Here is a 12736-nt window from a genome sequence, read left to right on the forward strand (position 1 = left end):
AAGCAGGGCTTGGCTCAGCTAAAAATGAGCTGAAGGCATGAGGCTGTGACATCCTCCAGGCTTCCCTCTCCAAGGGTGAAACGTGTGACAGTAGATTTTAGAAAGATAGTTACAGTCCCTAACTAGTCCAGCCCAGCTAGTGTGTGTTAACAGGAACAGCACCACCAGAGGCGTTGGAGTCCCAGGGACATTGCAGTCCTAAAGAACTCCTGGCACAGTTTGGTTTGTTTTGGCTTTTTGTTTTTCTTAAATTGTGCAGCAGACTAGTTGTATAGAGGGGAAAATAATTGTCAAGAAATATTTTTTTTTCATATAACAGCTTTATTGTGATTTTGTTCACACACCATGAAGTTCATCCATTTAAATGGTACAATTCAGCAGCTTTTAGCATATTCACAGTGCTGCAACCATTATTATTCCAGAACGTTTTTTATCACTTCAGAAAGAACAGTGGAAATCAATGACCTATCCACCCTTCCCCAGTGGTGTTTCTAAAGAAGTTTCCTGGCTGTTCCTGACCATAAATTAACTCGTTACATTCCATGAAAAATCTGGTAGGAATTCTAATAAGAATTACATTGAATCTGTCTATAAAAACAGGAATAATTAATGTCTTTATGGCATAAACTTCTTCTACCGATGAATATATCTGAGACCCTAAATTTTCATCTGTCCAGAGCCTGGCCCATGGGAAGTCCTCACAAATTGTTGGGCTTGTGAATGATGAGATTCTATACATTCTTAGTTGCAACTGTAGCTTTTCACAGAAGAGAAAAGTAACCTCAGTGAAGCCAAGTGACACTCTGATGGTCAGAAAGGGTGACAGTCAGTGCTGGAGTGATCCAGTGGACTTGGTGTTTGCCACCAGAATTCTCCACCACCTACAGCTAAGGGGATTACAGTGTTCTTTTATTTTTTTAATGACTTGCTTTTATTTTTCTAATTATTTTTTATTGAAGTGTAGTTAACTTACAATGTTAGTTTCAGGTGTACAGGAGAGATTCAGTTATAAACAGATGCATATGTATATACATAAGTTTTAGATTGTTTTTAGTACAACTCATTACAAGAACTTGAATATAGTTCCCTGTGCTATATAGCAGGTCCTTGTCATTTATTTTATATTTATTAATGTGTATCTGTTAATCCCCCCTTTCCTGCCTGCTAAACACAGTTTGTTTCTATGTCCATGAGTCCATTTCTATCAGCATCGTTTTTCCTAGTTAATATATGCTGCTTGGCGGCTTTCAGTTTCAGTAATTCCATCTTATCTGTGGGCGTTTTACTTCTGGTGGGCCTGTATGTGGTTTTCACACGTGGTAACAGAGATCTGTATTTGGGAGAACTCCAGGCCTCGTGTAGTCCCTGGTACAGAGCACCCACTGAGCTGATGCTTGAACTGGGAAAAAAACACAGTAAATGTTAGAATTTCCACTATGATTGAGACTTCCAGGTTTCTATAACCTCTTTAGCCCACCTAAATTTTGGCTGCACCCAATACTGGATAATTTGGTGGAACTTCATGGTATGGTGGTGTAGAGACAGGGCCTTGTATGCTTCTTCTCTTTCCTTTTTTTAACACTCATTCTCCTGGGCCTCCCAGATCTTCCCACAGTGGTGCCCAGGGCTGGCTTGGTGCTGCACTCAGGCAATATTTGTTAATAAGGCCCTTTCCTCATCTCTTCTCAGCGTCCGTTTCCTTCTCTGCACAATGAGACCGTAGACTAGGTAAGTGCTTTTCAGTTTCTTTTAAAGCCATGTTTCCTTTGAGAAACAGAAAATGCAAATCTCTCCTCCCATCCCAACTGTTCAGATTTTGATACGTCCTCCAAGGAGTGACAAAGTTCTTTGTGGAAAACTGATGTGATTGCGATTCCAGGTGGCACAGAAAAGACTCTTCAGAGATTTATTGCAGGGAAAGGGCAGGAAAGGGGCTGTATGTCACACTTTCTAGTGTGAGCAGTGGAGAAGGGGATTGGGTTTAAATACAGTGTCTGATGTGGCCTCTTTCTAATCTTGCACAATGTGATAAACTTCTCTCCCTCAGTTTATTCATGTGTCAAGTTGGGGTGATAGTATTTTAGGGTTTTTGTGAAACATTATACACATAATCCATTTGTGTCTCTTTAGAAACAAGAGCTGCTAGGGCGTCAGTGATTTCTTTGAAAAAAAAAAAATCTTGTCCATAGCACTCTGTCTGTGTGTATTTTGAAGTTCCTGGAGGGTGAGTGTTGAAACTAAAGTCCATCGTCGGACAGGTGGCCCTTGGTTCTCTGTGCCCCAGATTGCCCCCTCCTCCCCAGTCCTCTTCCTCTCATTCCAGGATGAAGTTCCCTTGTAGATTTACACAGAGGTCTTGTGGAAATGGCTTTTCATTTTATTGTTTCACAAAGGAGGGCTGCCATCATGATCTCTGTGGTCAGGTTTTGGTGAACTGAAGGCTATGCAATTGGGGGTTTCTATTTAATAAAAAGAAAAATAAATTACAAATACAAACTTAGACCTAGGTTGGTGAGAAGGGCTCTTGGAAGTGGGGACCACTAGATTTGTTAGCTTCAGTTGCAGTGGCCTCTGGCCACGAGGACCCATCCTCGTGCTCTGAATTTGGAGGGACCAGTGGATTCAGTGGGAAATTTAACTGAGTGTATCTCATGGTCTAGGGATTGTTCTATTTGTGCTGTGTGTTCCTTATTTGAGACAGTGAGCTCATTTAACCTCAATATACTCTTTAAAATATTAGACTTTTAATTTTGTGATGTAATGTAGATTCCCATGTAGTTGTAAGAGATAATATGGAGAGGGCCTATGAACTCTTTGCCCAGTTTTCCTTAATGGTTCGATCTTGTAAAATTCGGGTACAATTCATTACTGACTCACTAACCCTTTGAAGTTTGTGTTATTGCCTTCATTTCTATTCACGATTAAACTGGGACTTAGAGAAGCACACAGGCCTGCCCAGGTCACCCACATGGTTAGTGCAGAGTTGGGTGAACTTGGGCTTGGGATTTCTAGGCAGTACCACTATGATGGTCTATAGCAGGGAGCACCATTCACTTTGCTTGTTTATTCATTCATTCAACAAACATTTATTGAGTAACCTCTGTGGGTCAGATGCTTTCATAGGGTTATCTGATTCCTCAGCAGTAATGAGAATCAGGTTAAGTTTTCTTTTTTTTAAAGAGAGTGAGAAGATATAACCCCCACCAAAGGTAATATAGCTCATAAAGGAGCGATAGTAAATTTCTACAGTCCCCCCTTTTTATGCAGGTGGTACCCTAGGCATTTTAATTTGCAAACTTGCGTAATCCAGATATATTCTTGTAAGGCAAGGATTTTTTTTTTAATTGAAGTATAGTCAAGTTTACAATGTTGTGTCAATTGCAAGATGTTTTTTGAAATTTGAATTAAAAATATTTTTTGAGGAGGGTAAGTATGATTGTTTATTAGTTTCATTTTTGAAAATGAGGTACTGGGGTTTGAACCCAGGACCTCGTACATGGTAAGCACGTGCTCTACCACTGAACTGTACCCTCCTCCCCAAGGCAAGTTTTCTTACCCATTATTCTGCAGCTTAGGAGTTCAAACAAATTGGAATTGAAATCCTGATGTTTAGATCCCACTGTGGTTCTTTTCTCTATATTCTACTTAAAGGGGTTTGGAAAGCTGTTCCTTTGTTCATTTCTTTATCCAGCAGTTTTGAGCACTGACTTTGCATCAGGGTCTGGCTAGGTACTTGGAAACAGAAAACAAGAAATGACACTGCTGTGCAGGCGCAGCAAGCCTAGACCAAAAGCTGGGTAATGTGATCCGAGCTACAATAGCCATGTGCAGACGCTGAGGACAAACTGTACCCCCGGCTTTGCTTGGGCTTCCCTTGCCTTCTGGCTGGTACACACGAGGTCACTGCAACCCAGAGGGGCGCACAGCCCACAGAAGAGTATGTATATCGATCTCTTCTCACCTCTCTGCAGGGACTGCAACATGAGCATCCCTGACTACGTGCAGTGCGCTGAGAACGAACAGATTCTCCCCGTGATGGTAAAAGCCGTTGGGATCATCTCAGAGGAAAATTTTTTTGCATCTATAAGCGAATCTCCTTGGTGAGCCAGATCAGCCCGTGCGGCTCCCAGTGGGCACTCTGTATCCACTATAGGCACCACTATGCGCCCGAGAATGAGTGGAGAAACTTCCAGACACATTGCAAGGTCGTGGGCCTTGTCACCATTACCGACTGCCTCTCGGCCAAGGCCTTCGAGAAGCTCCACGTGCAGAGGAGCTGTATGGCACCTCGTTAATGACTCTCAGCTCTTTGTCTTTGTGCTGTATGGGGAGGTGGCAGAGCAGACGTGCACCGACGTGGCCTTCAATCTACGAGGCCTGCAGGCTGGTGGAGAAGAGGATCGAGGACTTCACTGAGTCACTCTTCATCATTCTGAAGTCCAAGTGGCTGGATAGGGCCCCCAACAAGTCTGGAGACAAGATCCCCCTTCTCTGCACCTTGTTGGAGAAGGAGGACTTCATGGGACTGGACACAGAGAGCAGGTAAGCCTACCTGTAGGACCGGCCGCCCTGGCTGTGTGCCGGATTGCTTCCCTACATCCAGGAAGGGATCAGCAAGGAAGAAGGCTGTCTTGTAGCCAAGGGTGGAGGAAGGTGCAGCCCGCCGATTTACAGACATTTCAAAGTGAATCCACCTTTGTTTCAGAGAGATCCTTTTAGGGTTAGTGTGGACACTTCCTCCCGTTTTTCAGCCAGGACCACTGTGGGACCCCTGGAGTTTCTGTCCAATAGAGTAGCAAGAGCCACTGATGCTAGGAGCGCTGAGGAGGAGGCTGGTCTGAGCTGACATGTGCTGTAGGTCAAATGCACATCAGACGCTGAGGCTTGTCTAGAAAAAGGAATGTATTCTATCTTGTTACTTTGTATATTGATTACATGTCAAAATAATAGTATTTTACATACAGTAGAATAAGTAAGATCTGTTCTTAAAATCAGTTTCTAATATTTGTTTTTTTGTTTGTTTGTTTAATTTTTAAATGTGGCAACTGGGAAACTTTCTTTACATGGATCTCATCTCATTTCTGTTGGGCAGCCTGTCCTGGGACAGTCTCATCCCTTTGTTTATAGATGAGATGCTGAATCCCGAGACGCAGAACGAGGCGCTGGTTGAGCTGCAGCTGGAGCCAGTGTCTGCTGCCTCCCAGGCCCAGCACCTGCAAGGCTCAGGCCCTCTCTCCCTGCCCGACAGCCACCATGCCAGGTTAGGACATCAGAAACACCGCCAGGGACTTCCGAATGAACTCCTTATGCAGGGAAAGTTGTGTCACGGAGTATAGGACAGAGCAGGGAAAGGTTCCTGTTCACTTTGCCCCTGTGATTAGATCAAAGGCCTCACTTTGCCTCGGAAGTGCAGACGAGCTCTTCTGGGCAGCCTACCCCCTCACCCTCTGCTCTGTTTCCCATGTGTCTATCGTGTTGTCCCTCGGGCAGTAAAGGTTGAGATGCCTTTGCTGAGAGGTGGTTCCACTTTGCTGGGGAGAGTGAGGGAAGTTGTATCCCCCTGGCCTACGGCCTCGGGCTTTGAGTTTGGGGAGCGCTCATGGCGGTCCCAAAGGTGACGGTCAGAGAACCTGGCACGTACTGCTGGGCCCGCTGTGGAGGCGGTGCTCTGTGATTCTTGATCATACCTAAGATCAGATCCTACTTTCTGGTTGTTGGTCAGTTGGAGGAGAAGATTCCAGAGAATTGATAAAAAGAATGTCCAGACCAGCCCTGTGTGTGAGAGGCACAGGGGACCCGAGTCCCACCTGCGTGTGGTGTCTGGCGAACTCTGGATGAATTTTCAGTTCCTCCCCGGATATGCCTCTGTGGCTTAAGGAAGGGGCAAGGCATGTCGTGGCCATGATCTGTACTTGTCCTCACAGGGCCCTGTGATCTACATGTCCGCACTCCCCTTCTGCTCCTTGGAGATTAGGTGACAGGTTTAGGAGCCTGGGCACTGCTGAAGGCACAGCTGCCAGCACCGGGCTTCTCCCAGACTGACTCCGTTCACCTCACCTGTCACCTCCTGCTGAGCCCCCAGGCATTAGTCAAGGTAGGTACATCGGTGCAACGTAAGCAGGGACCACCTTATCCCCCTGCACACACTGGTGGGTGAGCAGTGGAAGCCTGGAGCCCTGCCCCAGCCCCCTGGACAGTGCTTCCTCTTTTGTCATAAGAGGCACTGGTGACATTTTTGCTCAGCAACTGCTTGGCTCTGAGTCTGTAGACCCACCAGAGAATGCCAGCTTGTTTTTGCATTTTGAAGTCTGCTCTTGGGATTTGGCGGAGTAGCTGGATGTGTGCTTAGCCCATAGTGGTTGACACTGTCACCATTGTTTACCCAGAACCTCGTGTACCAGGCATGGCTCTCGGCATCAAAATACAGCAGCGCATTAAACCTCCCTCCAGGTGGGTCTCTCTGTTTTGGTACAATAAGCGCCCAGCCAGCATCTGAACGTCAGTGAGATAACGCAGCCAGTGAGCTCGGGTCAAGCACGTTCTTCTCCAGTCAGTTTTACTCCATTGTTGCTTTTACTATTCCACAGTCATTAATTTATATAGCAATGCTTTAGTGCAGGATCAGAGCCTAATTCTCTCCTGCTACTCTTGGTGGCAGTGAATAAAACTGTCCAGCCTGAAATGCGACAACATTTTGTAGCTCAAAAGCTATCTAGATGCATGTAGGTGGAGTTTAGGTTAGGGGAGCTGATCACGTTGGTGTCCCCGGCAGCGCCGCTCCCCACAGTCTCCTGCCTTCCCTGGAGCAGGAGGTTAGCGTGGGTCTCACCTTCCCCGCGTCCCTGGCCTCACACACTCAACTAAGCTCTTGTACAGGCTGTCAAAGTCATTTTTGTTCTTCTGTGTTTCTAATTTTCGCTTGTTCCTCTTTTCCTTTTTCTTTTTTTCCTTCTTCTCTTGTACTGCCCAGTGAGGATGTTGTTACGTCTGAAAAAGGTGGGCTGTGCACACCCTGCATTGGAAATAGCCAGATCGCCCACCGTACTGTCTACATCGCTTTAAAAAGCAAAAACTTAACAGCTGACTTGATTCATGTATTATCCTAGTCATCTATTTATTTTGTAATTTTTTGGAATATTTGCTTTCTTAGCACATTACCCACTGGTGTTTGATACCTGTTAAAATCCTTGCTTTGAGGAACCTGTTTAGTCCTCCTTATATTTGGTGACAAATGCGCCCTTATTAAATTTGTTTGTTTTCAAGAAGTGAGATGTGAATTGATTTAGGCTGCTGCTGAGGGATTCTTTTCATGGAGTATTTAAATTGGAAAGTCAAAGTCTGCAGCATCTTGCTTGATTTGGCTTTTACACAAACGTGCTCGGCATGTGGTTCCTGGCTGTCGCTGTGTGACGTGCGTGACGGCGTTTCCAGGCCGGCGGTCACTGGTGAGGATGTGGCCGGCTCGGGGGTGAGCAGCTGCAGGGGACGCTGTTTGAGGAAGCAGTCACTTTTTTTTTTGCATTCAACTTCCCCGTGCCATTTAGTTAACTTTGCCTTCATAAAGGAGCAGTATCGTGTCTAAAATCCATGCCACTCTTTTGTTCCCTTTAGGAGGCTGGTTTCTCTGAGTATCAGGACTACATAGCCTTCTCCGAAGAGGCTGGCTCACCTGGTGGACAAATGGAGCGCTAAAGGGGATCGAAGGCTCCACTCTGTTTCAGCCAGTGGGCATTCAGAGCCGGGTCTGTGGTTTGCCTCAGCAGCCGTGCTGGCCTCCCTGCACCGGCCTTTATTTTAACCCATGTTGGCAGTAAATAGCTGACTCCGTGTCTGTTGCAGCTGACCTCCACCACTGACGGCCGTGTCGTTAGTTTGTGGTAGTGAGACACCAACACCTCAGTCAGCCGTGGAGGAAGATGCTTTGGCCGACCTAGGACGTTGCATTCTCACCCCCACCATGGTTCATCTCACCCGGGGGAAGGGTTTGGCCACCACCATCATGCTGACCATGAGACATTGTTTCTCCTTTCATGCTCTGGTCCAAATGTGGACACTTCATTTTTCACTGAATTTGTCTCGCTTGGGTCAGGACAGAATATCTGAATGGGTCCATCACATTCTGGGTGGGGAACAGAACAGAAATAAGTGTCGCAAGTTGAATGAGTTTAGGCTGTCTGGGTTGGCAAATGCAGGCTGGGATCTGTGATGACTGGGCTGTGCCCTGGACACAGGCCTTTCCTGTGGCTCCTGAGAGCCCAGGGGTCGGAGTGAGAACATCCTTGCCTGGGCTCCTCCATCCTCTTTTGCTCACTGGCAGCTGTGTCTGCTCACTAGGAGCTCCCCAAGACCTCAGGCCCTTCAAAGCTCAGACCACGGACAAACCTTGAGTCCCTTCTCCTGGGCCTCCTTTGTGAGAATCCAGTGCCTTCTGAGGTGACCTTTGCCAGGAGATGCCTCCCCCTCCAGGGAGCACCCTTCAGAGGACTGTGACTCACTGCACACTGCTGTGAGCTTGTGGGGTTCCGGCCGTGGTCCCTGCAGAACCAGAGTTGAGATGGGCTTAGCGACGGAAATAACAAGACTGATTCCAGGGCAGGGCCGGGGGGAGGGAACAGGGGAAATTTAATGTGACCTCAAACACCTAGATGTGTGCTGGGGCTGTTACTAAATTGGGAAGCCTGGGAGATACCTGCCAGGAATCGAATTCCAGAGTAAATGGTGAACATGAGGCATTTTTTAGATGCCATTTGTCATCCAAGTTAGGACTTCAAAGAGGCACTCGGGTCTATGAGCCTGGGGATCAGGTGAAGGTGCCGGAATAGCGATACACGTTGGGATTCGTCCTTCTTAGCTGGTGTTCACAGCCTTACATGTGGGTTAGCACTTCTCCAGAGGTGCAGACTGAGGGTGGGGGAGGGCAGGGCTGTGCCTCGGTTGGAGGAAAGCCCAGACCATGCAGCTTTGGTGTGTCAGTCAGCGGCGTTTGGGATTTTCACAGCAATGCCATTTATCCTTAAGGGGCCGGGTGGTGGGCAGGGCCAGCCAGGAAGAAATCTGAAGGGATGTTCGTGGCCACGTGTGTGTCTTGGGACGTTGCAGAGTCTGCAGGGTCTGGGAGGGTAGACTACTCAGAAGCTGGACTTGGAGTGGGGAGTGGGGAGAAGGTAGTCACACTTAACTTTTGAGGGAGGGAGGGAGGCCTAGGGAGTCCCCACCCTACCGGACTCGATTTCCCATGAGCAGAAGGCAATCATACAGGATCTGAGATGAAAAGGGATGGGTGCTGGGAGGGGAGCCAAAGTGGAGAATGGTGCTTGGACTGTTCTAGAATAGTCTCCCTGTATAATAGAGTTAAAACAACCCAGACTCTAAAGAATATTGATAGTAACTGGGGAGGAGGCAGTTTTTCTGGCCTCCTAAGGGTAAGTTATATATCTGGGGATACACAGAAGAAACGGGCAGTTTCTTGCTGGGGCTTGATCCTTACCAGAGGCAACAGTGCAAGTTTAAAGGGAGACAAGGGCAGCGGAAGGAAACTAGCCAGGCCCCGTTTCAGGTACCAGGCAGCCGCCCTACTTTCGTGTTGCATTCAAATCCATGCCTCCCAGGTGTGCGGTGGCAGCCCCGTTTTGCAGATTGGGAAGCCTTCTCAGAGGGGTTAAGGAATTGTTCCGTTTAGTGGCTAGTAAATGCTGGAGCAGGATTCAAGCATGGCCTTGTCAGACTTCAAGGGCATGTTCTCTCTACTAATTCCTGTTGTACCTGGAATGGTGAAGTGAGTCAGTTTCGGAGCCTTTCAGAAAAAGTACGATTTAAGTGCCTCAGGACTGTTTCACAAAGCTCAGCGTTCTTTGATGGTTTGGAAGCACTGCAGTGCTTTACACCCTACAGATGTAAGGTTTTACTCCTTTGACGATAACGTGGTTGCAAATGACGTACAGGTGCAAAACCAGACTTAGCAGCTTCTGAAGGGAAACTCTCCAGTTCTCCCTTGATAGGCTGTCTTCCGTGGGATGTAACTCTGCTGCAGCTTAGGCCTGAGGTTTTCGAATGGAGTGAGGGTTTGATAACCAATGTTAACATAAAACGATCAGATGGAGAAAATCGACGTTGGCAATTTATTTTTGGGTTTCATTAGAAAAGATGCATTGTTGGTTAATAGCCCATATAACGTATGAAATTGAGTACAGAACATTGCATTTCTTACTTTCTACTTACAAATGTGTTCTATTGTAAGGTTGTCTGCTTTGAAAATTCAGCTCAGACACTAGGGCCCCTGTCAGTGTGTTGGTGTGATTGCATTTACACAGTGCATGTAATCTGGGCTTCCACAGCCCCAAACACTGCAGTGCAGAATCATGGGCTGTAGCAATCACTTAGTTATGCAAATACTTCTGAATCTATATGATTCCAAAAAAAAAAAAAAAAGAGAGAGAGAGAGATTGCCTTTATCAAAGTTCCTTTGGAATTTAACAGCATACTGTTTTTGAGCAGCTCTGGCTTGCTTTATATATGAATATATACATTTCTTTGCATGTAACTTGGTTCTTGGACTAAAACACCAAGCTCTTGCTTTCCATGAGCCACAAAAATCGTAGCCAATTGACACATGTATGAAACATTTTATTCTTTTTTTCTGAGAAAGGATCCTTAAATTTGGGACTTGGGCTCTGATTTTGCTTTTTGCTCTTCCCACCCCTCATCATCTCACTCCTTTTTCCCACGTGGCCTCCAAGATGTCATGGTCTCAAAGGAGTGGGTGGACAAACACCAGTTGGTTGCCATGCAGTGCTGCTGTAGAAGAAGCCCAGCCACAAGCTAAAGGGTATTATCAGAGAGGACTTCCTGGAAGAAATGGGCTCTACATTCAGTTCTGAGGACAGACTAAGAGTCAGCCAGGAGAAGGAGTCAAGAATGTGGCTCATGTGGCAAGTGTAGCCCGGGCAGAGGCCTGGAGGCTTGTGGTTGGGGACTCGTGGAGACTGCCATCTGTGGTCCAGGGTGGAGGGTGCCCTGCTGGGGAGGACACTGGAAAGGGCCAGGGAGGAGGGCTTTGGAGGATCTTGGGTTTTACTAAAACTGACACAGGGAGCAGTGAAGGCTGTCAGCAGGAAGTGACCCTCAGGAAAGGTACTTCTGGTTTTGCTTCTGATATTCTACAGAAAGAAGGGCCGGGATGGGTGAAAGCAGGTATGTCTCTCCCTTTGAGACCCACCCCGTCATTCATTTATTTATAACACGTGCACTTCTGAGTGTCTAGGGTAGAGAGGGTGGACCCACATTAGTAAGCAAAATGCATTAGCTTCTTGGGAGCTTAGCAGTGTCAGAAGTTGACTTAGCCTAGAATGTTCTAGGAACAGAGGAACAAAGTGGGGAGGTTGGAGGGAGGGAAGGTTTCCTTGACAAACAGTCAAAATGAGCCTGGAGGCAAGTGGGAATTAGGAGCAGGTCAGGGGGCCCCTGAGGTCACTGGGGACCTGGGTACTGAGGTGAGGCTGGGCAAGCAGGGTCAGGGGTGGGGCTAGAACTCTACCAGGGAGCCTCTGAAGGGTTTGAAGTGGGGTTGATGTAATCAATTTTGTGCTATGGGAAGGCTGCCCTGGCTCTGTGTGTGTGTGTGTGTAGCGGGGAAGAGGAGGAGGGTGCCACCAACTGGAGGGGTCATTAGAAGACTATTCTCAGGCTGGGAGACGACCAGTGGGAGAGGTTTGTCTGGGCTGCTTGGGGACCGCAGGGGCAGTGTGTATGCCAGATTTCCTTATGGGGCGGGCTTGTTAGCGGGGCCACTCTAGCGATACCTTGTGGCTGGAAGAAAACAGATGGAGGCCGCCAGGTGGACTTTCTTCTCTCCTTCCCTGCCTTGTGTGATGATCTTAGCTCAGCCAACATATGGAACAGAAAAGCTAAGTTCCAGGGTAGCCCAGGATTTTATTGCACTCGTTCGAGTGAGATCAGATAGGACATAAGTTTGTGTTCATATCTGCATGTTCACTTAGCTAGAAACGTCCCGTGTTTTGGATTTCCATAGGGGTTTTTATTCTTGATAAAAATTGCTTTCTTGGTGAGAGGAAATTTAATACAGCTGTGGTTTTTCTCAAAAAGAAATCATACCTTTTAAGAAATATAATATTCAAAAGAATCGGAATATTTAAAAATGATAAAGTAAGGTTTTGGTGTAGTTTCTTTGGTTTCTGAGTTAATGTGGAGTTAGAGCCTTTGCATTACTTAATAGCACATACTTGTCAGTATTTAAATAGCTGTTAGTGGGCGCACCAGGCCCCACCTCTCAAAGAATCGCTAAAGTTTGCTCTGAAATAGTGAAGTCATAAAGCTATTATTTGCAGAAGACAAACAGTTGGTTTATAATCTGCAGCATATCTCCCTTTATAAAATAATAATAGGATCAACATTAAGAAAGTGGAAGATAATTGATTTTCTTTTAAAGCTGAAACATAAACTTTCTTGTGCTAATGTTGCAACTGGAAATTTTGAAAAGAAAAATCCTACTCTAATAACATCTACATGGAATACATATATGCCTTTCACGTTTGTAAAGTAACTGCGCAGTGGTTTTTGAAGTCAGGACCATTACACCACAGATACTGGCAGTGACGGTTGCTGGTTTTCAATGGAAGAACATAAATTTGCCTTCTTAGCTTTTTAATTTTTTTGTAGTGAGTGGGTTGAGTAGTGCTTTGTCAGTATGATTTTGGGGCAATTTGGGGGCATAAGTCAT

The 12736-nt window shown here is 46.4% G+C and overlaps 1 protein-coding gene and 1 long non-coding RNA gene across 5 annotated transcripts in view; both read left to right on the plus strand.

The window, feature by feature from the left end:
• The first annotated feature begins 4025 nt into the window (after positions 1-4025).
• Positions 4026-12736, plus strand: part of LOC140693131 (trafficking protein particle complex subunit 9-like) — a 59644-nt gene continuing 50933 nt past the window's right edge. For all 4 annotated transcript variants that reach the window (XM_072957207.1, XM_072957206.1, XM_072957208.1 and 1 more), the window contains exon 1: positions 4026-4542. In XM_072957207.1, coding sequence (XP_072813308.1) covers positions 4295-4542 — 248 coding nt within the window. In that variant the 5' untranslated portion in view covers positions 4026-4294. The remainder of the gene's footprint in view (positions 4543-12736) is intronic.
• Positions 5999-7238, plus strand: LOC140693196 (uncharacterized). Its single transcript, XR_012068912.1, has 3 exons — positions 5999-6094; positions 6387-6450; positions 6971-7238. It is a non-coding gene; the product is annotated as an uncharacterized lncRNA (long non-coding RNA).

The sequence above is a fragment of the Vicugna pacos genome, unplaced genomic scaffold (genome assembly GCF_048564905.1).
Source record: "Vicugna pacos unplaced genomic scaffold, VicPac4 scaffold_19, whole genome shotgun sequence".
In the NCBI taxonomy this organism is placed as follows: domain Eukaryota; kingdom Metazoa; phylum Chordata; class Mammalia; order Artiodactyla; family Camelidae; genus Vicugna; species Vicugna pacos.